At 52.3% G+C, this 23,076-nt stretch overlaps 2 protein-coding genes across 2 annotated transcripts; both read right to left on the bottom strand.

Annotated features, from left to right (window-relative positions):
• Positions 1–2,285: 2,285 nt before the first annotated feature.
• Positions 2,286–4,770, bottom strand: TESC (tescalcin; the record flags this gene model as incomplete). The annotated part of the gene is made up of 8 exons (XM_079543761.1): positions 2,286–2,363; positions 2,429–2,476; positions 2,559–2,666; positions 2,745–2,806; positions 2,882–3,021; positions 3,394–3,474; positions 3,773–3,842; positions 4,713–4,770. The coding sequence occupies 8 exons, from the start codon at positions 4,768–4,770 to the stop codon at positions 2,286–2,288; spliced, it is 645 nt and encodes a 214-aa protein (XP_079399887.1).
• Positions 4,771–6,388: 1,618 nt separating this feature from the next.
• On the bottom strand, positions 6,389–21,985 carry FBXO21 (F-box protein 21; the record flags this gene model as incomplete). Its single annotated transcript, XM_079543943.1, has 12 exons — positions 6,389–6,561; positions 7,470–7,627; positions 8,555–8,745; positions 11,188–11,320; positions 12,051–12,227; positions 13,023–13,159; positions 13,378–13,511; positions 14,134–14,280; positions 15,603–15,724; positions 17,693–17,787; positions 19,279–19,414; positions 21,804–21,985. 12 exons carry the CDS (start codon positions 21,983–21,985, stop codon positions 6,389–6,391), a joined length of 1,785 nt encoding a protein of 594 aa, XP_079400069.1.
• Between the last annotated feature and the right edge of the window lie 1,091 nt (positions 21,986–23,076).

Below are 23,076 nucleotides of genomic sequence, written 5' to 3'. Positions count from 1 at the left end.
AATAATGAGCTGCTCGCTGCTCTTTGAGTGCATCAGGTTGTGTCCAGAAACAGGCAGGGGCACTGAAGATGATGGGGCTGATGAGGTGAATGTTGGCCGTGTCCGGCCTGGATGACTGGAAACCCACAGCAAGTCACACACAGAGCAATGGTTTTAAAGCAAATTATTTTTTTAATTCTCTACAATTCTAAATTAAATGTTTTCTGATTCTTTTATGTGTATGTGCGTGGTTTGTGGCTTTTGTTCCCGAGTCTGTTGGGGTGAGCAGATCCCCATGCACTGAAACCACGGCCCATCACATCTCAGGTTAGCATGAGGCACTCCCCATGCTGAGCACTCTAACAGCACCAGAGGCTGTCCCCAGCTGGCAGGGACTTGGGCTGCTGACTGTCCTTGCTGCAGAGCTACATGTTGCTTCAGTGAGTGGAGGGACCAACTGGCTGCAGTGCGTTGGTGACTGCACTGACGTTGCAGAGAAGCATCCATGAAGCAGAGAAGAATTTGGATGAAAGCTGTCCAGCAAGGGACAGCTGTTAGGGCACAGTAAGTTCTGGGGTTGCTCGAGCCCTGTGGCTGAGCACAGAGCTGCTGTCTTTTGTTGTTCTGCTCACCTCAGGGTTGTCACCCCCTGCCTCGTCTCACTCAGTGTCCTTGGCTCGTTAGGAGGCTGACCTTCCTTATCTCGGCCTCATTATTTCAGAGCAGCTTTGTTCTTTCTCCATCTGCCTCTGCAAGCAGCAGCAGATAAGTTGCCCCATGCCAGTGCACGTCAGGACCTTTTCCGGGCAGCCACTTCCCCTCTCTTTCTGCACTGTGGTGACAAGGACACGTCCGTCCCTCTGCGCTGTGCCCTGACAGCTGCAGCAGTCGCTGTGCTGCTAGAAGATGGGCTTGGAGCAGTGGGGCTGGTGGTCATGGACTTGTTGGGGACCGAGCCATGCGGTCTTTGGAGGATGTGGGGTCCCCTCCAGTGGAGGAGGATTCCCCTTCCCCTCGGCTGCAGCTCCTGGTGGTGGGTTGGGGTGGGCTGGTCCTTGCAGGCTGCCGCTCCGTCACTGCGGTTGTTTCGGTGTGAACAGCAGCACCGGGTGTTCAGCCAGCATCCCTGATGCAAACGAGGGCACCCAGCCAGAGAGCGCTGGGATGGAGCTGCATTTTTGTTTCTGCAAAGGGCTGCTGTCCCACTTCGGTGGGTTCTCATCGGTGCAGCACATGCAGCCGTGACTGCGTGCATCCTCTGTAGGGCTGGCTGGCTGCAGTGCAGCCCGCTGCCAGTAGCTCTGAGCGGGAAGTGCTGATGCTCCAAGAAAACGTCCTGGAGAGGCAACGGCGGCTGCAGGTTGGGCTTTTTTTTTTCCCCTCAGCCTTGCAGCAATGCAGTGCTGTGCTGCAGTTCTCAGGCAGAGAAGGACAGCACACAGCTCCTGCCGGGGCACCGTGCGGTGCTGCAGCATCTCTGTGCTGTCCCCATAGGGAAGGAGCCGCGCCTGAGCCCTGGGGCTGGGGAGCTCACCGGGCCCCACTGCTGCTGTGCCCCACTGCTGGGTGGGGGGCAGTGCCATGGCATAAGGGGAATGGGTTTGTAAGACAGAAACAAACACTTTTTTCCCCAGCTTTTCTAAAAATAACCACTGCCCTTTTCTCCAGCTCCCTCCCTCCTGGCTCGGGCTGCCTTAGAGACAGAGATCTGCCTCGAGCCTCCGGTTATTAGTGCTGTAAATGCAGTGTTGTCTCCGTTTCCAGTGGGAACGTGTGGGGGTGGCAGCCACAAGCAGCCAGGAACCTGCTTTCCTGGGTCCCCAGATCCCACATCCCTGTGTCCCCATGACCCTTTCCTCCTGTATCCCCCAGTCCTTGTGTCCCTGTGTCCCCCAGTCTCTGTCCCCCCTATGGCCCTGTGTCCCCATGGCCCTACATTCCTGCATCCCCCAATCCCTCCTCCCCCACGTCCCTGCATCCCTATGTCCCTGTGGTGCCCCCTTACCCCCCACTCCCCATGTCCCCGTGCCCCCATTTGTGTCTTCCAGCCCCTCTGTGTCCCTGCTGTCCCCATCCCAGCCGTGCTGTGGCTCTGCTCACAGTGGCAGATCTGGGGTTGATGTGCAGTCAGGCAGACGGTGCCGTAACTTCACACGGAGCTCCATCAGGCACCGGGCAGCGGCTGGAGCATTTCTCAGCAAAGAGTAAAAACAGAAATACCTTTTATTACAGGTAAAATACCTCTTACGGTTCTAGAGAGCGGAACGAGGCCTTGTGGTGCTGGGAAGCCTCCGTCCTGCTCCTGGTCAGTAGCAGTGAGCGATGGCCTCCATGGTGAGGAAGCGGACGTGCATTTTGGTCTCGATGTCGATCCCCTTCCACACCTGCAGGGAAGGGGTGAGCAGGGCCGGGTGCTGGCAGGCAGCGGGGAGCAGAGCGAGGCACCAACCTTCAGGAAATCCTCGAAGGTGATGCCTTCGTACACCTCATCCGGGCCCTGCGCACAGCGGGAGACGAACCCTCACAGCTGCACCCACGGCCCCTTCCAGCCCCTCTGTGCCCCCCGTGTGAACTCGCACCGTGCGGGCCATGCACGCGCTGGCCGCCTCCAGCATGGCCCCCTCCGCGATGGCACGCAGCGACTCCTTCTCCAGGTGGGGATTCCCAGACATCAGCTCATCCAGAACCTGCGGGGCAGCGGGGGCTGCGGTGGGCGGCGAGGCGGCGGCGGGGAGGAGGAGGCCCCCACTGCCCCCATACGTTACGTTTTTGTACTCCTGCAGCGTGATGATCCCGTCGTAGTCGGCGTCGTACATGTGGAAGAGGACTGGGAGGGATGAGAAGGGGATGCGGGGTCAGCGTGCGACCCCCAGAGCCCCGCTGCCCCACAGCACCGCCTCACATTTGAGCTTCTCCTTGCGGAAGCTCTCCAGCCGCTCCTCGTCCATGTCCATCTCGATGGGTCTGAAGTAGGACATGATGGTCAGGAAGTCCTCAAAGTTGATCTCCTCTGCCAGCCCAGCCGGCGCCTTCCGCAGGTTCCTGATGGCAGCAGAGCTGCTGGGGATGGCGGCTGCAGTGCCCCAACCTGCCCTCCCTATGGGCACCGTGCAGCTCCAGGGCTGCTCAGCACGGCGCCAGCGTTTCCCCAGAGCTCAGCTCCAATTTCCCTCATTCCCAGCCTGGCTCTGGCTCAACCCTCAGGGCCAGAGCTCTGCCCAACCTTCACGCAGCCCAGGCTGCACAGGGAGCTGTGGGTGCTCCGTCCCCAGCGGTGCTCATGGCTACGGATGGGCGCTGGGCAGCCTGAGCTGGTGAGAGCAACCAGCCCAGGGCAGGGGCTGGAGGCTGTGAGGTCTCTTCCATCTCAACCACGCTGTGATTCTATGCTCCTCCCCTCGGGGCTGCACGTACCGCTTGTCGAAGAAGGCGTGCACGATTCGGGCCCTGATGGGGTTGAACTCGAGGTCGGGGATGGTGTCGAAGTCCTCTTTGCTGCACAGAACAAGGCAGAGAGGGCGGGAGGGGAGGGAACGCTGCGGGCAGAAATCCCGGCCCGTCCTTCCAACGCGACCACAAGAAAAGGGTTTTGCCCCAGTGTGAGCTTTTGCCCCGGTTCAGAGTGGCAGCGAGCAGCGCCGTGTATCAGTGAGTGATGCTGGTGCCCAGGGTTTGGGTCCCCGGCACACGGAGCTCTGTGCGATGCTCCAGGACGTGGGCCCAGGGATCGCTGCTGCATTCCTCCTCCCTCCCCCTCCCCTGCAACCCGACCCCACCAGCGGACAGCCCGTACCGGATGGTCTTCCTGTTGTGGCTCAGCTGCTTGAAGCGCCGATGGAGCTGCTCGATCTGCTCCGAGGTGACTGCGGGGGGAGAGCGAGAGGTGAGGGGACACGCGGGGACACATCGGGGGCGCCCCGTCGCAGCCGCACGTGGGTAACGGAACGAGCACAGCAACGGTCCGCGCTCGCTGCTGCTCCGTCTCCCTCTCTCTTTTATGATGTTTAATTAACGGCTCCATTAGTTACTGCCGTTTCCCAGCCCTGAACCCTGCGCCGCATCGATCCGAGCGCTCACAGTGCCCCGCACAGGCGCTGTGCTGCCTCTCAGCTCCCCGTGGGCAGCACTGGGGGTTCCGGGGTCGCTCTGCGGTGACGGTGAGGCCCCCAACCACCCCCCATCCCACCCCCGGGATGTTGTCCGCCTGCTGCTGTTGCGGTGACTGCAAACCCAAATCCCTGATGATGCTCAGAGGGGATCGCAGCCACAGTGCGATTGGACCCGCGATCGCCCGCGGGCTGCTCGAGGGTCAGCCCCGCATCTCCCGCAGCACGATGCCAAAAGAGCCGTTCTCCCCTTTTTTCTCCCCAAACCCGGCACGGGGCAGCGCTCCGAGCCCCCCCAGCACATCAACCCCAGGAGTCATCAGGGCTGAAATGAAGGGGCTTTGGGGCTGCCCTCCACCTACGGCTGTTGGGCTGCGGGTGTTCCTGGGGGGGGAGGAGAGGGGAGATGGGAAGCAGCGGCTGCAGCCTGGGGGTCCCGCTGTGCACCCCCACAGCGCTGCGTCCCCTCCGGCCCCGACCTTTCTTCTCCGTGGGACTTTTTGGAGGCGGTCCTTCCTACCAGATCCGAGCCGCGGGGTGCCGCCGGGACCGGGAATCAGCCAACCGCCTCCCAGCCCACGGCGATGCCCCCCCTCCCGGTAACCCCCCCCCCACTGCGCTACTCACAGCCGGTGCGCTCCGCCAGCGCCCGCATCTCGGGGGGCACGGACTGCGCCGAGCCCATCGCCCCGCCGCCGCTGTGCGCACAGGGAACCGCGCCGCCGGCAGCGCTGCGGGCGGGGAGCGCTCCGCCCAACCGGCACCGGCAGCACCGCCCCGGGACGGCGCAGCGAGGAGGGGGCGGGCACCGCTCCCCCACCCCTCCTCCCATCCCATCCCATCCCATCCCATCCCATCCCATCCCATCCCATCCCATCCCATCCCATCCCATCCCATATTGCTATAGGATTTTTTGCCCCCCTTAGAGCTGACATCAGCACACACACGTTGAAAGACACTTTTACTTCGGTCTCGGCACCGCCTCCAGCACTCAGCGCTGCGGAGCACCGAGGGGAAAAGGACGTTCGGTGTTTGTTTGTCACACGTGAGCAGGAGGGCATGCAGCAGGTCAAGCGCTCTGGCAAGAGGAGGAGGGGTGTGAGATTTCTTGTGGCCATTCCCCAAGTGCTTTAAGAGCCTCCACCTGCAGGCAGCTTCTATTGCTCTGCTCTAAAGCTTGGATTAAAAGCAAACACGGATGGCTGCAGCCCGCAGGCTCTGCTTCACCAACCACCAAGCCGTGCAGCTCTGCATGCACGAGAACACTTTGCTGTTCTGCATCCTGCTAATACCCGAATGCAGAGGAAAACCCCTTCTGCAGAGATGCTGTTCGGGCCTTCAGGTTGTGCTGAAACTCACGTGCATGGAGCTGCTAAACACTCAGCGCCCAGAAGGGCAGGGTAAGTGCCCCCACCCACATCCAGCACTTCTGACAGCAGGCAAAGGGCCTCAAGCTGCAGGAATCAGCATCTCTGCTGCAGGGCCTGGCCGGCTGCGTCCGAGGTTGGCCAAGTCCCAGTCCTCACCCCGCTGTGCTGCAGGGCACCGACAGGAGCACAGGGCAGCAGCGGTGACAGCAATGTGGGATGGGAGGCAGGCTGAGGGCGCTCAGTGGCACAGTGCTCAGAGGCAGGGTGAGGACAGGGAGAGGGAGCAGCAGCTCCTCTGCTGCAGTAGGAGAGCTTGCGGCAGCCAACGGCGCTGCGCTGCGCCCCTGGAAGCCTTGCTGCTGGCAGGGCTCTGCCCCAGGCCTGTGAGGATGGGCAGTATGGGAACGGATCTGTGAACAACCAGAACAGTGAGGTGAAGCAGAAGCTGACCACAAATTCAGACTGGAGAAGACAGAGTGGAACGTTACAGGCTTTAAAAACTACCACCTGCATGAGACACAGATTAAGAAAAAAAAAAAACAAAACCAACCAAAACAAAACCCCACAACACTGTAAGGACAAGCAACTTCTCTGGAAGACGGGGTTCTTCCACGCCAGGGATCTCAGGGTGCCGGCCTTGTAGGCAGGACAAGCACAGCACCAGCTCATGGGCAGATCTTCCATAGGACAGCACGCTGCTCAGCACGACCAGCCCTGCGAGACCCTCAGCCTGGGCTCCTCACCACAGCGTCCCTGCGGGCCAGAACGGGCAGGAGGCAACAGAAAGATCCTATAGCACCGCTTACGAGGTTTAATGCAGTTTTCAGTGCATCAAGCCAAAGGATTGTCACCAAACTCGCCCCCCGGGCAAGTCTTGCAAAGAGGGTAAAGCTGCACTCCGGTCTGCTTCCGTCCTCGGGTCGCTGCTGGCGTTCACTCCTTGCTGTAGATCTTCTGCACCGTGCTGCACGTCAGCTCCAGGTCCTCCGGGTAGCGCAGCTCCAGCTCGGCGTTGGCCAGGTAGTGAGTGCCAGAGAACTCTGAGAAATAGCGGCCGATGTCGGGGTGAGGAATCTCCCGAGGCTCCGAGTTGTGCTCCAGGTTCTCTGCAGGACAGCAAGCAGGCAGCTCTCACCACGCACAGAGGGCAACGCAGCTGTACCTCAGACAGGCAGCGAGGCCTCAGCAGGGACAAAGCCCGGCCTCCCCTGTCTGCAGACAACAGCACCAACCTGCAGCTCAGGCAGAGTGCTGTGCTCAGGAATCTGCTGTACTCAGAGCTCATTATACTTGTTTATCAACAATAAGAGGGGAAAAAAAACAACCCTGAGAGATGACTCAACTCCAGAAGCACTGCAGGTGATTACCAGGTTAATTGTCGCTGAGGAGCACATTTTAAGATGAATCTATGGTACACAACATCTGTAATTTAAAGACTCTTAACGAGGCCAAATGATTCTAAGAAGGGCTGCAACGCATATGAGGAACACCTGCACTTTAAACCTATGAAGACAGAGCTGTTTTGGGTTTTTTCCCCCCTACACCTTCTGAAGGAACGCTCACTTCAGTCCCATTCCTCCCAGGGGTGGCACTGGGTCCACGCTGCCTGCGCTCCCCAGATCTGGGCACACAGCCTCCCGTACAGCAGCTCACAGACCAGCCCTGAAGCCCCCCGTGCTCCCACTGGATTTCCAGGTCCTGCTCAAAGCACGGCTGTGATCTCACTGAGAGCTGCCTGCAGAATTTCAAACTTCAGAAAGAAGTTGACAATCAATGGTGTCCAACACGGACTTGCTTCTATGGCAGTAGGAGATTTCAAGGAAGTGGATTCACACTCAATCCTGGCAGCACTGGTTTCACGGACAGCAAGAAACCTGCCACCAATTCAACATCATTTTCCTTCCTACTTCAATTATAACTCACGCTTCCTGCCTGCTGCTTGAGAGTTGTTCCCTTCAGCACCTTCTTGCTCTCTCTGCACTCCGAACAGCAAGCACAGGAGGCTCCTGCTCACCTTGAGCAGCGTATCTGCAAGAGCCATCTTCCACCAGCACGTTGTAGAAGGGCTGGTGGGGGCCGTGGGGGAGGCTGTGCACATTCATGTTCCGGATCCATTCGTGTCCCATCATGCAGGCAGGGTCCCAGCCATAAATCACACAGTTGTAGCCATACCTGATGAAAGAGAATTCATGGCAAAGACTGAGAAAACTTCACAGCCAACTCTTTTCACCAAGGCCAATGCAGCACAAATGGGACGGAGGGTTTCTGTGAGTAGGTGAGAGCAAAGAGAGCAAAATCAACACAAAAGACTTGTGTGCACTTGGTGTTTTGAGAGGGGGGAAGTGACCAGGAGCAACAAACAGCCGAGGACAAAGGAAAGGCAGATTCAAGTAAGAATGAGGATGGGAAAGAGACTGGGATGTCAACAAGCAGGAGAGCAGGAAACTGGGAACAGGGAGGGGAAACAACCACCCTCTGTTCACATACACAGACGTGGCAGTCCTCATACTGAACTGCCAGAAACAAAGCCAACGTTATTTTCAGAGCATTTATATGACTGTGGTACCACAACCAGCACTGCTGATGCTCTTAAAATAAGCTCCAGACGTCTTGCTGAGATGGAGAAATGGCTGAAGAAACAGAGCTAGCTTGTCATTCTGGCAGAGCTGTACAGGCAGGAACACAAAGGCCCTGTGCAGTGCAGGAGGGGAGGTAATAATAGCCCAGCACAAGATTCATAAGCTGTCTTAGAAATCTCATCTCTTTGGAAATCGATTCTGTTCCACAGTTCCTCATTAACTGATTACTGATGTTTCTTCAAGAGCTCTGCACTGTGGAAATGCTATCTGTGCCACACCATGACTCACACAGCACCTCACAAACCTCCCCCAGCACACAGGAGCAGCAGTGCTGCTCTCTGAAGGAGCAGATAGGACAGATCTGCCCCCACTTCCCTGAGAAGACACGCAGCACAGGCACACGTGCCAGGCACCCTCGGCTCCAGGTGTCTCTGGGCTGCCAGAACCACGTCTCATTACTGCCAGCACAAACACTTCTGCACTCGTGCTTACGGCGCAGGGAATCCCCCGCAGAGCTCACCTCTTGTGTTTCATAATCAGCCCAATTGAGAAGCAGACCTCTTTGTGCTTCTCATCCGAACGGTGCTTCACCTCAGGTCCCACCTCCTCCTTCCGACGCTCGATGTGCTCCAGGGTGTGCTGCACCAGGTACCCCACAGCCCCGTGCTGCGATGGGTCCAGAGCCTGGATGTGCTGCAGGATGTCCAGAACCTTCAGCAAGCAAAACATGAAAGCGTTCAGAGCAGGTCTCTAGGGCAGTCAGACACGCTCTCTCTCTCAATTTAGCTGGCTCTCAGTGCCCCACATGTGCTTCACTATGTTCTCCACACAGGACTGCAAACCTGTGCTCTCCCTGCACAGCCCCAAGCTCCTCACACTCAGCCTGCAGCCACTGCAAACAGCTCGATCCTCTGCTTGTACAGATGCTCACTTCCAAGGCAGGGCGCTGTTGAGCAGAGTAACTCCTTAAAACTAAGTCACAAAAGGCAGCAGCACGCCCTGCAATCACGGGGCAGTGCTGTAAGGCTCCTGAGATGCTAAGAGGGTTCTGCTGCTCGCCTCCTAACTCTGAAGTCATTCCAGATCACTTCTGCTATAGTTGAGGACAAAGATTTTAAACAGTTCCTCATCACAGAAGAAAAACGCAGCAATGTGTGCAATGCTGTACTCATGAAACAGTGAACAGCAGACAGAGAATCTGCTTGACTCACTATGACTGAAGGGCACTGACTTTACAAGCGTTCCCAAAGTAAATCCAACATAGCAGCCTACTGGCACGCTATCACAGCACCAGGGCACAACAGCTGCACCAGCTTTGCTAGAGACAGGCAATGCAAGCTGTGCTCTGTCTTCCTGCATCTTGATCTTAAAAATGTTGTCTAAACAGGTTGGAAAGAGGCAGATAGGTCAGTCCCAACATCAACCCCAAAATCTGACGCCCCTGGCAAAGTGATCAAGGCTCGTCGGCCAAAATTTCCAGCTCTGGCTAATTAGCATGAATGGTGGGGGGGAAAAAAGTTTATTCAGGAAAACAGACGAGGCCTCAGGTATGAGAAGCAGCAGCACTCGGGCTTCTCAGCCACCTGAAATTGCTGGCTGGCATCTCACTGCCTGAAGAATGATGTGCAAATGGAAAAACCTCACAGACAGGGAAAGGCTCAGCGTGGTGACTGCAGCTGCCACAGATTCTCAACACTTTCATTTCTCACAGAACAGCTCAGGTTGGAGGGGGCCTTAAAGACCATCCAGCTGCAGCCCTGTGCCGTGGGCAGGACTGCCAGCAGCACCACCAGGCTGCTCAGGGCCCCATCAGCCTGGCTGTGAATGCCTCCAGAGATGGGGCACCCACAGCATCTCTGGGCAAATTTCAGACAACATTCCGGGCAGCTCTGCTTGACTTGGAAGATTTGGTATCAGTTCTTACAAAACCTGACAGACCTCTATGAAGTCTGGTACGTCCTGCTCTGTCAGAGCTCCGGGGTTCTCTGCTAACTACAGTCCTGTATGATAGCCTGGAAGGATGGGATCCACGAGGACACCACAGGAAAACAACAGCTGGATGCTGTCATTCCATCTGGCAACGTGGTGCAGGGAGGCTGCGGGTAAGTCAGCATCTGGGGGTTGCTGTCTGTCCTAAGGGCAGCAGGGTGCAACTCCTTAAACACCACAGACACGCAGCTGAGTGCTGGAAAGGAGATGATCTACCTGCACTGCGTGCTTGCCTTCTCAGCTCAGGCAGCCCCCCTGTGCACAGCTTCTCTGTCAGGGCTGCTTTTCCTGTGGGAATCCTAAAACTCGTTGCCATAAGGTAGGAACAGCCAGCTTAGCACAATGCATTCCTCAAAAGGAAGGCGCCTTCTCTCTTCAGCAATCATGTGGCTCAGTTAATGTGGAGGTGAGAACTGTGCCTCCTGCTCAGCTGCCCAGCAATACTTCTACCTCCTCCTCACACCTGACATTCACACACAGCACAGGCACTGCCCAAGCAGGTGATATTCACTAAGGCAGCACAGGCAGTTTTGCTTAAGGAAATCCTCCTAGCTGCAGTGAGGCACCAGAAGGAACACTACTGTGCCACCTGTCTCCCAACCACAGGATCTCTCGGGGCTGAAGATGGTATCAAAATTCCTGTCCTTGGGATCCTCTCCACGTTGCTTCTTTACAAGTCACTGATGGTGTAACTAAGGTTTCAGAGAACAGGGCTGGTTGTTTGTAAAAGATAATTTCCTGCACGTTTCCTGATAAAGTAATTGCTCCTTTTATATGAGTCCTGCAAAAGTTCCAGCACCACCACCACAACGGAGGCACACCAAGCAGAACTCTTTAGTAACTCACAGCTCCAAGTCCAAAGTATTGGTGCTAGGACAAACCATCAGACTCTGGCATTAAATCATCATCTACGACTCAGACCTGAGGCTGCATACAACTCTCCCCAAGGGCAAACAAGAATCATCCTCCTTCCCTGCTTCACGTAGCAGGAATTGATTCTCTGAAATGTGATAACTGGTTCAGTTGTGTTTATTACAGAAACAACTTGTAGCAGACTGTAATGCAAGCTGATGTAGTCTAAAAAAAAAAAAAAAATAAAAATCAATGGACTGGTGTTAATTATGCTTAGCCTACCAGAAAACACACAACCGAGTGGCGAGGTACCTTTTCTGGCCAGATTCCCAGGTGGAAGTATAACCTAGCCTGGAGCATTAGATGCTGCACATTGTCCGGATACATGGCCAGGTACAGATCCAACGAGTCTCTCAAGAGTTGATAAGACTGATCAGTGCTTTCTCTGCCAGCAAAAAAGAAACTCAATTGTAAGGCTAGCTCTTCAATTCCTACCCCTCGTGCTCTGGTTTACAGGGATAGTCACCAAAAATGACGCTACAGGTCGGTGTGCACACTCAGCAAGTGACTCCAGGCTGGCACACATCCATCCAACAGCCTGCTCAGAAGAAAAGCTACACAGCTGGAAGTTGGCCTTTACCCTCCCCTTTTATCTGCTTGGCCAAATAACCCCGCTCAGGGGATTCATTCTCCAAGTCCTTACCTTTGGAAACTTCCTTTTGTTCCCCTTGCTAAATTACACCCCTCTCCTCTGCAATTTCTGCCTAATGCTGTTTGGGGAAGCGATCACCAGGGACACGTGAACACAAAACCAGGTTTCTGCATGCTCAGACAGTCCCTTTGTAACTGCTCACAAAGCCCTTGGGTGACACATACGTGGTCAAAACGAAGGTCTGCTCTAAAGAGAACAGCTCCTGTCTGCTTTACACACAGGAGAAAACAAAATCTCTCCATTCCCTCCAGTGAGAACGGCCTCACTGAATATTCCTGCTTCCACACCGTGCTGCTACGGATGATTAAAAGCCACCAGGGGCTGCGATGTGACACCCAGAGCTTTCAAGGCCGCCCGCCATGAGCGATGCCATGTAAAGCTCCCACAGCAGCACAGTGACACACAAGCACAGCACAGGCAGCACAGCGTGGCTCCCTCTCCCCCAGGCCCCACGACAACTCACCGCTTGCCCAGGTTGAGGAGATTTCCCACCATACGCTGCAGGACCTCCTTTGAAGTCACCACCCCATAGAACTCCTCTGTCACGTGGTGCCCTATGAGGTACTCGCACTCCTTCACCGTCAGCTGCTTTCCCTTCCCAAAGGCATCAATGTAGGTGTAGTCAAAGATATCTGTGCTTCTAGCAAGACACCAGGACGTTAAGATGGGTCCCACGGTAAAGCAGGATTTCCTCTTTCTGTTCTCCTGACAGCACTTTCATTATTTTTAAAGCTCCGAGTGGCATTTACACCCCAGCTCCCTCCTAAAGAGAGATTACCTGCTGCCTTCTCTTCCTAGCTTCCTCTTCAGCTAAACACACATGGGAAAAGACACAGAAACTAGGAGGTCATTTTCACTCCGTCACATCAGCTGCTTCCTTCAGATATGCTCAGATTTGCTGTACTGACTGCCAGACTACGGCATGATGCTGCACTGCAACGTGTGGCAGAGAGCACAAGGTGGCAGCTAAGCCTAGTGCCAAAAGGGGGGGTGTATGTATGCACACAAAACCACTGCTCTGAGCTGGACTGCCAGCGTCCTTCAGAAAATACAGAGTTCTGTAAATTGACCGTGACCTGGTTGGTGTGTGCTGCACTGACTCAGAGAATCAAGAATTAAGCAGCAATGGCCTCTAGAAGCTGTTCTGCATCAAGGGTTATGTGAAATCAGCACCTTCTTCCTTCTTCTCAGCTTTCTGTAACCTTGTTAAGAGAATCATTACTTCGTGGCTACTGTTGTGTCACACACAGCTAATGCTGCCATTCAGTATGGGCAGAGCTGAGAGCTGGGAAAGCTTCTTTGGAGCTCATCTTTACTTCCTTACAGCTTGCAATTAGGATGGAAAATACCTGAGCATTCTGGTGTAGGTCTGTAACTGCAAACTCCTAGCATTTATAACTGAGGATAAAACTCTGAAGCCCAGCAGATCACTTACCCTTCTTTTCCTTGACACCATCGCAGCAGAAAGTGACTAGGGAAGTTGACTGGCTCAAGTTTGACTCCCAGCTGCCTGGCAATTGTTAAATACAGCACAGACAAACTGATAGGAATTCCTGTTCTGCGGATCAAAACCTGAGGGACAAAAATGCAAGGGGTATGAAGAAAAACAAAACGAACACCAAGGCTTGATTTCACACCAACTTGGCAGAATAAGCACTAGAACATGACATATCCATCTTACAGCAAATAACTCCAAAGAAGAATTGCTCGTCTGGTTACACTTAGACAAATCAAACACCACAGAGAGCCCATCCAGCCCTGCAGTCCTCTAGTTTTTACCTAAGACATACCTGATGAATGTATGAATTCAGGGAGTTATAGTAATCCAGTTCATTTCCTTTGTATTTTAACTGCTCGTATAGGACACAGTTCATAGCATCAAGTACCTGCCGCTGAAGCTCCACTTCTGGAATCAGGATCTCTCCTAAAAGCACACAGAGCAATAAGAACACAAGTGTACTTCACTTTTACGTACTGAACTTCACACCAAAATTCTTGTATGTACTGGGAACACAAGATGCAGATTCAAGTAGCCAAGAGACTGGAGGTATACAGAGAGACAGACCCCTCATTCTCTCTTTGAAAGACAGATCAGACTAATGCTTATAAAACTTAATATAAAAACTTATGAAAGGAGGAGCATTCTGCCTGACCGTGGGAGACGTTACAGCACAAACCTCTTTTATTGCTGCTTTCTCAGACGTGCAGAGAAAGAAGGCTGACGCCCTGTGCCATGGCTGAGCCGCACGCGTCTCGACTACACAAGACTTGAGGGACTTCCATGGGGAAAAACAATCCTGCCTCTAATTAACCAATCCTTTTTGCCTAAACAGCCTCGCACGGACAGCCAACCCTGGGCTAACCGAGTTTCTAGGGTTGAACAAACAGCTGTTGCCTCGACAGAGGTTGAAGCAAATGTCAGAATGCTTCAGCAAGGTGAGGAACGACAACACTTGAAGCTGCAATAATTCAACAGCTGTTTCACCTCACCTGCCTATACTGAGAGCTGAGGAAAGGCTCTGCAGGCAAACATTTCTGTACAGTACCTGCCTTGGAAGCCACGCTGGGGTGCCTTGGGTTTTTTGCCCGGAGCGCTTTGCGCACTTTGTCTGTGATCTCGTCCACCTGCGCCTGGACGCCCTTTAAGCAGATGTCTGACAGTGGATTGCAATACTGGTCAATCAAAACAGCACCTGGAAAAAACAAACTATATAAGAAACAGAACTTGAGTTTTCTCTTGGCTTGGTTTGAGCTAATCAAAGTTCCAGGCCTATGGCATACAGCAAGCAATTGCAGCAGGACACAACAGCTTTCTTCTTCAAGCTCAGTTTCGTATATGGGATTCATCACAAAAGGCAAAGAACAGAGCTGACAGTGATAAACACCATTAAAGTCAGCAGACCTCAACCTGCCATCCTGAAAGGAAAAGCATTCATTTGCACACAGAGCAGGGAGCTGATGGACCAGCCTTGCTCAACCAGCCAACTCCTGTCTCGCTGGCACCCTCCCAGCTCATAATGCTCCTCACTCTGAGCCCCACACAGCCCCAGCTTCACTCTACATCAGTTCTGATTTCTTCCAGCCGCATCCTCACTTGTCATCATTCTTGCTCATTGATCCCTCTCTGCTACATTCATCTTCCCATGCCCGCTTTCCATCTTCATGTCAGAAATCCACTACAACTGACGAGATTTTCATTTGTCTGCTGCCCAACACTCTTCTGTCAAACTTCTGCCAAAAAAAAAAAAAAAGAACAGCCCTTTGCAGAATCTTCTCCTTGTCATCTTATCAATCAAGAACACTCTTCCCAAAGCTCCAAATTGCTCAACTTTTGGAATCAACCGTATTTAAGTGCAAGGATTTTGTACTGATCACGCCTCCTTCAGCTTCATAGTGCTTCACCTCCACAACAGGCTTGTATTCAAGCTGCAGAATCTTAACATCTTCTCTCCCGAGTGCTTCCCATTCTGACCAGGTAAAGCTTCCCAGAAGTCTATTTGTCAGCACTGTAACTGCACCTGCATGGCAGACAAGCACTTGTATTCATGGCTCTCATGATTAAGTCACAGTTAACTACCTTCCAAAAAAGGCCATCTTTGGCTTCTCCTTCTTGCCCTGGCACGGTCCCTCCCTCAAGCTGTTCCACCACCACCAAGAACCACGTTTGGTGCTACAGCAACTCTGCTGTGATGTTCTGAGGTGACATGAAGAGCAAGGGCCTCTTCTTCAGACAGTGACACGTTTCACCTCCTTCCAAAGATGGTTTTCAGAAAGCTTAAGGCAGAGCATAATCCAACAAACCAAGGTTCAAGCTGCAGCGCAGCCTTTCCTTTCCTCATTAGTGTGCACGAGCCTTCCCACCGCGCCACCACACTTCCATCCACACCTCAAAAACCCAATCTTAATTCTGGTTTGTCTCTAAGTGAAATATAAGCAGAGAAGCCTCTCTTCCAGCAAAACAACGGCGATGGGAAGCTGTTCAGTGCTGTGTGTGGGACTGGTGGCAAGGACTTACCCTCCAGGAACGACTGCTGCTCAGCAGGGCGCTGCAGATACTCCTTCAGATTCTTCAATATGTTTTGCTGCCGTAGGAAGTATAGAATTTTCTTTGCATAGTACTTCCAGGTGAGACCTTTCCTGCACATTCAAATACAAAAAGTTGTATTACCCTGAACAGGCACTTTGTGCACCAGCATCTGATTTAACTTTTCTAATGAGGGCAAATCTAAATTTTACACACCCATCTTTTAAACAAGACTGATGATGCCACAGTCTCCAAAGAGGTAGAAATTCATCAGCAGAAGAAACACAACTTACAATACGTTGCCCCTATTATCATCTCCCACTTTCACCCAGCCACTAGGATGGCATTTTGAGAAGATACAGTGCATAAAACATTATCCTCTGACTCTAAATCCTTCCAGAATGCAACGTTAAAATATCCTCTCACCAACAAGAAACACTGATGAGGAACAGGAAGGTACGTGCAGCAGTATTGAGAAAAGTAATTGCCAGTGAAAACACCCCTGATAGTTGGAAAAGGCTGGAAGGGATCAGCAGCTGGCCTGGAGAACAGTGCCCAAAACCTTACAGCTTTCATAGTAAAATCTCTTCACTTTTGAAATTAGCAGGTGAAGGCAGAGTGGCCCAGAAGCAGGGACAGAGCCGCCTGTTATCCTGGTAAGGTTTGCAGAGGTCACCTGAAGCAAGACAGGCCAACTTGGAGGCATCCAAACCACACACAGCAAAGCAACGGCTGGCCTTCAGTGATGTGCCACCCAGGGCTTCCAAGCACTTCTACACCAGTCAGCAATGGCACACAGCCCTGCCTTCTCCCCAGGAAACCAGGGAGGATTCAGCTCCCAGGCTGCACCCCTGCCATGTTTATAAAACAAGTCCAGCCTCCTCCTTCAGCAAAGTAACTCCTTCCCCACCTGTTTTCTCTCTTCAGATTGCAGGTCAAATCAGTCTCAGCCATCCGGCTGAACAGGACAATCAAACCTCCCAACATTTCACCCTCTTCCAATAAATCGGGATGCTCAAAAGGGACGACTGTTTTACTGGGCTATCTTCCAGAGAAATGATTTAGCCTAATGCTCCTGAATGGCAACAACCACAGCTTAATCAGGGTGTAATTAGCATCAACTCTGCTTTACAGAGAAGCATTTGGCCCGTGCAAAAGCTCAAAAGCTTTTTAACCAGTTGTCAGATGAGAGATGTTTAGTCCCAGTTCAAATAGAGAAGGTAATAAAATGGATGTGAAAAAGCAAAAAAAAAAATGAGATGATTGTGGTGCTGGTTTTGTTTTTTCCAAGCTCTACTAACAGCCCCTTTAATCAAGGCTATTAGAGCCCATTAAGGCAAATCTATTGCTGCTTTGTATCACAGCAAAACCAGCGTGCTTTGTATGCTCCCAGCAGAAAAACCTTCAAGTAAACCAGCAACTTATTCATCTTGCTCAGTGCTGATCACCGTAATGAGAACACCCAGGCAGAAATGAACTACAAGTTTCATTTCACCTGTCTAAATAATTTACAGAACAGCAAATTCTGCAGCAGCTCAATTAAGCTCAGCTGTTTATTTGGGGATAAAAATCGTACGTAGTTACTACAGCTAAGAAAGGCAACAAGAAAAGGTTAAAAACACAAAAAAGTTGTGATTTTCTGACGCAGGGCTTCACAGTGGCAATGCACACTGCACATCTCCTCCCTGCTGTGCTGTGGGGCCAGCCTGCAATTCAGGGCAGCAAACTGACCCCAGTTGAAACGAAAACGTAACAAAAAAAGGAAGGTGGGGATGAGAACTCCTCAGAACAAAACCACTGCAGAAAAGAAGGTCTGTGGAATGTATGAATGTGCAGAGAAGCCAGCAAGCAACAAAAGCCAGAGGATCTCCTTGTGGAATGGTTTATGTGGTTTCCTCCTGGGAATATGAAATGCATTCTGAAACTAACTGCAAAGCAATACTCCCAGCCCCAGCAAGTCTGGGGATGCCAGTTTACAGAAGGGCAGAAGCTGACATCAGGCCTTCACCATGGCACCATTCTCCTTCAGCCAGTGAAAGGAGAAAAGCCCTGCACTCCTAAACCCTCCTGCTCTTCCTTACCTGCCTTCCATGTTAAGGATACACATCAGCTCATCCTCAAAGAAGTGACTCGGGCACCCAAGAGTCTCAATGTCACTGAATCCATCACAGGGAACCTGTAAAATGAGGTGCTGAATTACGCAGAGCACAGGAGATTCTTTCCTAAAGGATGTTATTTCATAGAATGTTTCAAAACCAATTTTGTTTGATTTTTTTAAACATCATTTAAGATCTAGGGAATATTCAGCTCAGAGAGCTGGCTGCTCATGGCCTCCACTCCACTGATTCATTATGAAGATCCACTGATAAATTAAGGAGCACCCTAGAGCAAGCTGAGCTAACTGTTCCAGCATTCAGGGCTCCTGCAGAGCTGTATGGACCAGCCCAAGCACACCAGATGCAGTCCTATCTGGACTGGGCCCAAGCTAAAAGCAATTTTAAGTTTGAATCAACTTTTTCCTGGGAAAATAAAAAGGGAAATGCAATTCCTATTACACATATCTTAGTGGGCACTCCACTGGATCTAGCAGAACTTGGTGGAAAGTCTCCTCCCTGCAGTTCTGTGTCAGGAAGGAAGCCCTCTCTAGAAGGTAGCCCCAGTTTTTAAACGTTTGGTTACTGCTGATCAACAGCCCCAACAGCTTTTGCATACATGACTGAAGCTGCAAGAAGCCAGGAGCCCCTGCATTCAGGTAATGCCTGGACACACATTTCTCCACTGTAGAATGTCAGGCTGCAGCAACTACAGTGAAGCAGATCAAAACAAACAGTTTGGACACATGCACCTCCTGACACCCTACATGCACCCCGGCCTTTCTCTCGGGGTGAAAACCCAAGTGTCAGCATTTGCATGAAATCAGATAGAAGATTGCAATGTGAGTCTCCTTTATTGTGGGGGAACTCTGTACTGGGACACAAAGCATTTACAAAACAGCTTGTGAGGAGTGGCCACTGACTGGCTCCAGCAGGAGCTTTTAAGATCAGCCTTAGTTATGGCTACATCACAGAATTCCAGGTTCACCCAAATTGTACAGCTAGACAAAACCCAAGCAGCCAACAGACAATGGAACAACCATTGCTCTGCATGCAGATAAATCCCTCTGAGAGAATAAATTTCTACTTTTGACACAAGACAGAAAGGCGTCCTGGTGTCACGGTTAGGCCAGGAGCTCAAACAACATGCTTTCCAACTCACTGAACCTAATGTGCATTTGACCCGCTTTCAAATAACTCCTGACAACTCCCAGGAGAACAAATCCTTGCAGGGAGATAAACACACAGGCTGTGGCACGCAGGGGGCAGCTATCAGTCCTTCAGAAGTCGCTGAGTTCCCAGGGCTCTGAACATGCAGCAATGTGCAAAGAGCTTTTCAAGCCACAGCGAGACTCAGCAACTGCAGAGCACACAACCTGCAGGGCATGTTTTGGACTCTTGCAATGTGCACCTTTGGATTTTGGACCATCTCTCTCATTTTGGCTGCTGGCCTGGCATTCTTACATCAGGTGAGGCAGTCAGAATTTTCCGACAGCAGAGAAGAAAAGGAGACAGAGGAAAGACAGAGGGCCAGAAAGTGCTCACAAGGAGCTGGGCTATTCCACGTGACTTACATGCTCTGAGAAGAACCTTTTGGAGAAGGAAGCTACAATTCTCTGGGCTTCTAGGCCAGCATTGTGCCGTGCTTTGTATTCTTCAAGCCAGCTGACACTGTCTGTGTGGCTGTAGTACTTCAGTAGCGATGGCCACCTGTACAGCAAGACAGAAGTAAATGGGCTGTTGGTGTTTCAGCATCACTGATAGCTCCCAGGACTGTAAAATGCTGCTTATTGTAATCACAAGACTTGAGGAGCTAAGATACTGCCAAGAGATAATGCAGCCTTAAATGTAATTGTACAAATTAATCCAGTGATCGATTCAAGCATCAAAGCATAAACACAAAGGATTTCAACTGAATACTGATGGACATTTTAAAAGTAAGCTCTCCTGCAGCCTACAAACAGCAAATGTTAACAGGAAATCTTCAAAATGATCATAACCCAGGTATTTCGATATTAAAATATGCTAAACACTTCTGCAATTCCCTCTGGAGCTTTCCAATATAAATACAAGTATCACATCAGCAAAATAGATGCTGAGTTTTATAATAAAAGAAAGCTTGCCATTCTAAAAATGCATCGCATTAAAGCTAACCTGTCACCTAAAAGCAAAAACTCGCTGTCCTCCATTCTCCCTCCTACCCTTGTGGACCTAATTAAAAGGATGTACAAAAATCAAGCTCCTTCTATTACCCTTGCTGGTGGCAGCATCTAGTGGAGGGGAGCAGAGAGCTCTGAAGTCAAATAATGCCAGCGGGATGACTTTGCACTTCAGTGTTAACGGAAGAAATGAGTCCATATACACACACATTAAAAACAAACACACAATAAAAACAACCCTACATTTTTCCCTCTAAAAGAAGACTGCAGAAGCTTAACTCAGGACTCAAATGCTCCCACCTGTTTATGTACAATTTGTTTTTTACATCACTACTCCTGTAAAACAATTTTTAGCAGTGGACCAGAAGGCACTGATGTGTTCATCCACACACAGCAGGTCTGTTACTACCAGTTAATCATAAAACCACACTGCACTGCAGCTACACAAAGTCAAAGACTAACCAAACAGCCCCACATTATGCCGTAACCTTTCTCCTGATGGATCCCTAGCTGGTCATCTATCACTGAAATAACAATGACAAAAGGAGAAGAAAGAAGGATTTGGGGGGGGTTGAAATTACATCAACGGTTTTAGGAAGATAAAATGTAATCATGTGAGATGGAAGCCAGCTGGGACAGCAAGGCTAATGTGCCAACAACTGCCAGCGGGTCATAGAATCATAAGGTTGGAAAGGACCTGCAAGGTCATCTAGCCCGACCGTCCTCCCATCACCATCACTACCACAAGCACTAAACCACATCTCACAGCTCCTCATCCAGGCGCCTCTTGAGCACTGCCAGGGACGGTGACTCCACCACCTCCCTGTGCAGCCATTCCAGCACCTGACCACTCTCTGAGAGAAAAAGTTCTTCCTTGTGTCCTTGTGTCTTCCTTGTGTCTAAACCTCCTCTGGTACAACTTGCAGCGATCTCCATGAGTCCTGTTTGTCGCCTGGGAGAAGAGGCCAAATTCCTCCTCATCACAGCCCTCAGGAAGTTGTACAGTGCAGTGAGGTCTCCCCTGAGCCTCCTCTTCTCCACACTGAACAATCCCAGCTCCCTCAGCCGCTCCTCATAACATTTGTGCTCCAGACCTCCAGACCCCTCACCAGTTTCGTTGCCCTTCTCTGGGCATTCCAGAGCCTCAGTGTCTTTCCTGTAGTGAGGGGCCCAAAACTGAACACAGCACACGAGGTGCGGCCTCACCAGTGCTGAGCACAGGGGGATGATCACCTCCCTGCTCCTGCTGGGCACACTATTTCTAATGCAGGCCAGGGTGGTGCTTGCCCTCATGGCCACCTGGGCACACTGCTGGCTCTTCTTCAGCTGAGCATCAACCAACACCCACTTTCCTCTTCACAGCCATCCAATGATGAGTCTGCTATCCAAGGGCAGCAGCACGTGCTGATTACCTCCACACTCCATTCCAGCTGGTGGATCTGAACCTTTGTACAAAAACGTTCAGGTTTGCTTCAGGAATGGGGGGGAACAGAGGATCTAATGAGTCCGAAGGGACTTTTAAAGGCCTCCAGCACTCTAACAGGGACACCCACAGCTGCTCAGGTGACTGGCCGTCAGCAGGGATAGGACATCCACCTGTGCAGGCAGCCTCACAGAGCCCCAGCACTCGTATTGTAAAGCACTCCTGCTTTATGCTCAACCTAAAACTCCCCTCTTTCAGCCTGAAGCTACTCCCCTCGTCTTATCACCGCTCCCCCTGTCTTATCACACACCCCGCCGCCCCTTTCCTCTCACAGCCCCTTGACACGAATCATCTAGATTAAACACTTAGCATCCCACAGCGGCCTGCGGGGCGAACCGAGCCCCGAAGCAGCAAAGCAGCCCGGAGTTCCATCACGGACCCCCTGGCCGCAGGCCGCACACCCAGGCCCGTCCCGCCGTCACGGCCCGCCCGGCGCCCCCCGCCCCGCGCTGCCCACCTGAGGCGGAAGCGCTCCCGCCACACCTTGCCGCGGGGCTGGCAGGTTTCCCTCAGCCGACGGCAGGTGCACGCCACCCGCCCGATGTCGGCGGCGCCCAGCACGTCGCAGCACAGGATGAGCTCCAGCAGCTCTCCCGGCAGGTCCGTCAGGCACGGCCGCTCCGCCTCGGCCGCCGCCATCTTGGCCGGTTACCTGAGCGCCCCCCTGCGGCGAGGAGGGGTCACGGAGCGCCGCGCGCCTCCCGCCTCCGGCCCGCCGAGCGCCGGCTTTCGACGGAGAGCGATAAAGGACATAAAACAGGCCGCTTCTAGTCAGGGGGGAGCGCGGGGCTGGGGCAGCGATCCCTGCTGACCATGCGGGGGGACGGCTGGGGGCGGGGCAGGGAACAGGGGGAGCGTGTCTGGGGTAATGCCGTGCTGAGGTGATGCCACCACATCTGTGGCAATGCCCGAGGTGATGCTCCCTATGGGGTCTGAGATGATGCTCCCCGTGGCCATGGCTGTGCTGAGGTGATGTTCCCTATGGCCGTGGCAGTGCTGAGGCGATGCCACCACATCTGTGGCAATGCCTGAGATGATGCTGTGCCATGGCTCTAGCAGTGCCTGAGCGATGTTCACCATGGCCATGGTGAGATGGTGAGCTGTAGAATACAATGTGTAAGGGATCCATAACATCTCTTAGTTTTGTTAACTCAAAGGGAATTCGCAAATAGCATTGCTTAGAGGATTTATAGCTTAGAGGAACTTATTGCTTAGAAGCATTTGTTATTTAGTTTAACCTCTTGCTACCTCAAGACCAATTTACTGCTTAGTTTAACCTGGGAGCCTTCTCAAGTCAGTAGAAAGGGGCCCGTGAGAAAGCAATGGATGGGGAAATAAGCAAGATGGGAAACTGCTGAGGCATGCAAGGCGGGAAAGGAGCTCAGAACTGGAACAAAGGTCGAAAGGACATGGTGAGGAAGACATCTGACATCATCCCAGAACGACCACCGAATGGGGAGGAAGACATCAAGCCTTCATCCAATGGAAACTAATGCACATGCCCTGGGGAGGGGGACAGTATGTAAATGAATTCCTGGAAAAGCAATTAATTTGCTAATGGATCTTGGGTAATACTGTTGAATATGCATGGCTTGGCTTATAAATGTAAAGGACCCCACTCTTTGGTGTGCAAGCTGGGAGGAGCGATCCCCCTTGCACCCTGCGTGTGGCGCAGCGCTGAAATAAAGACGTATCTGCTCTTCTAACCTTACGTGGGTTAGAGAGTTTGA

Source organism: Tetrao urogallus (assembly GCF_951394365.1).
Source record: "Tetrao urogallus genome assembly, chromosome: 17".
NCBI lineage: Eukaryota > Metazoa > Chordata > Aves > Galliformes > Phasianidae > Tetrao > Tetrao urogallus.
The sequence above is the reverse complement of the archived record's forward strand: the minus strand, read 5'-3'. Positions and strand labels throughout refer to the sequence as shown.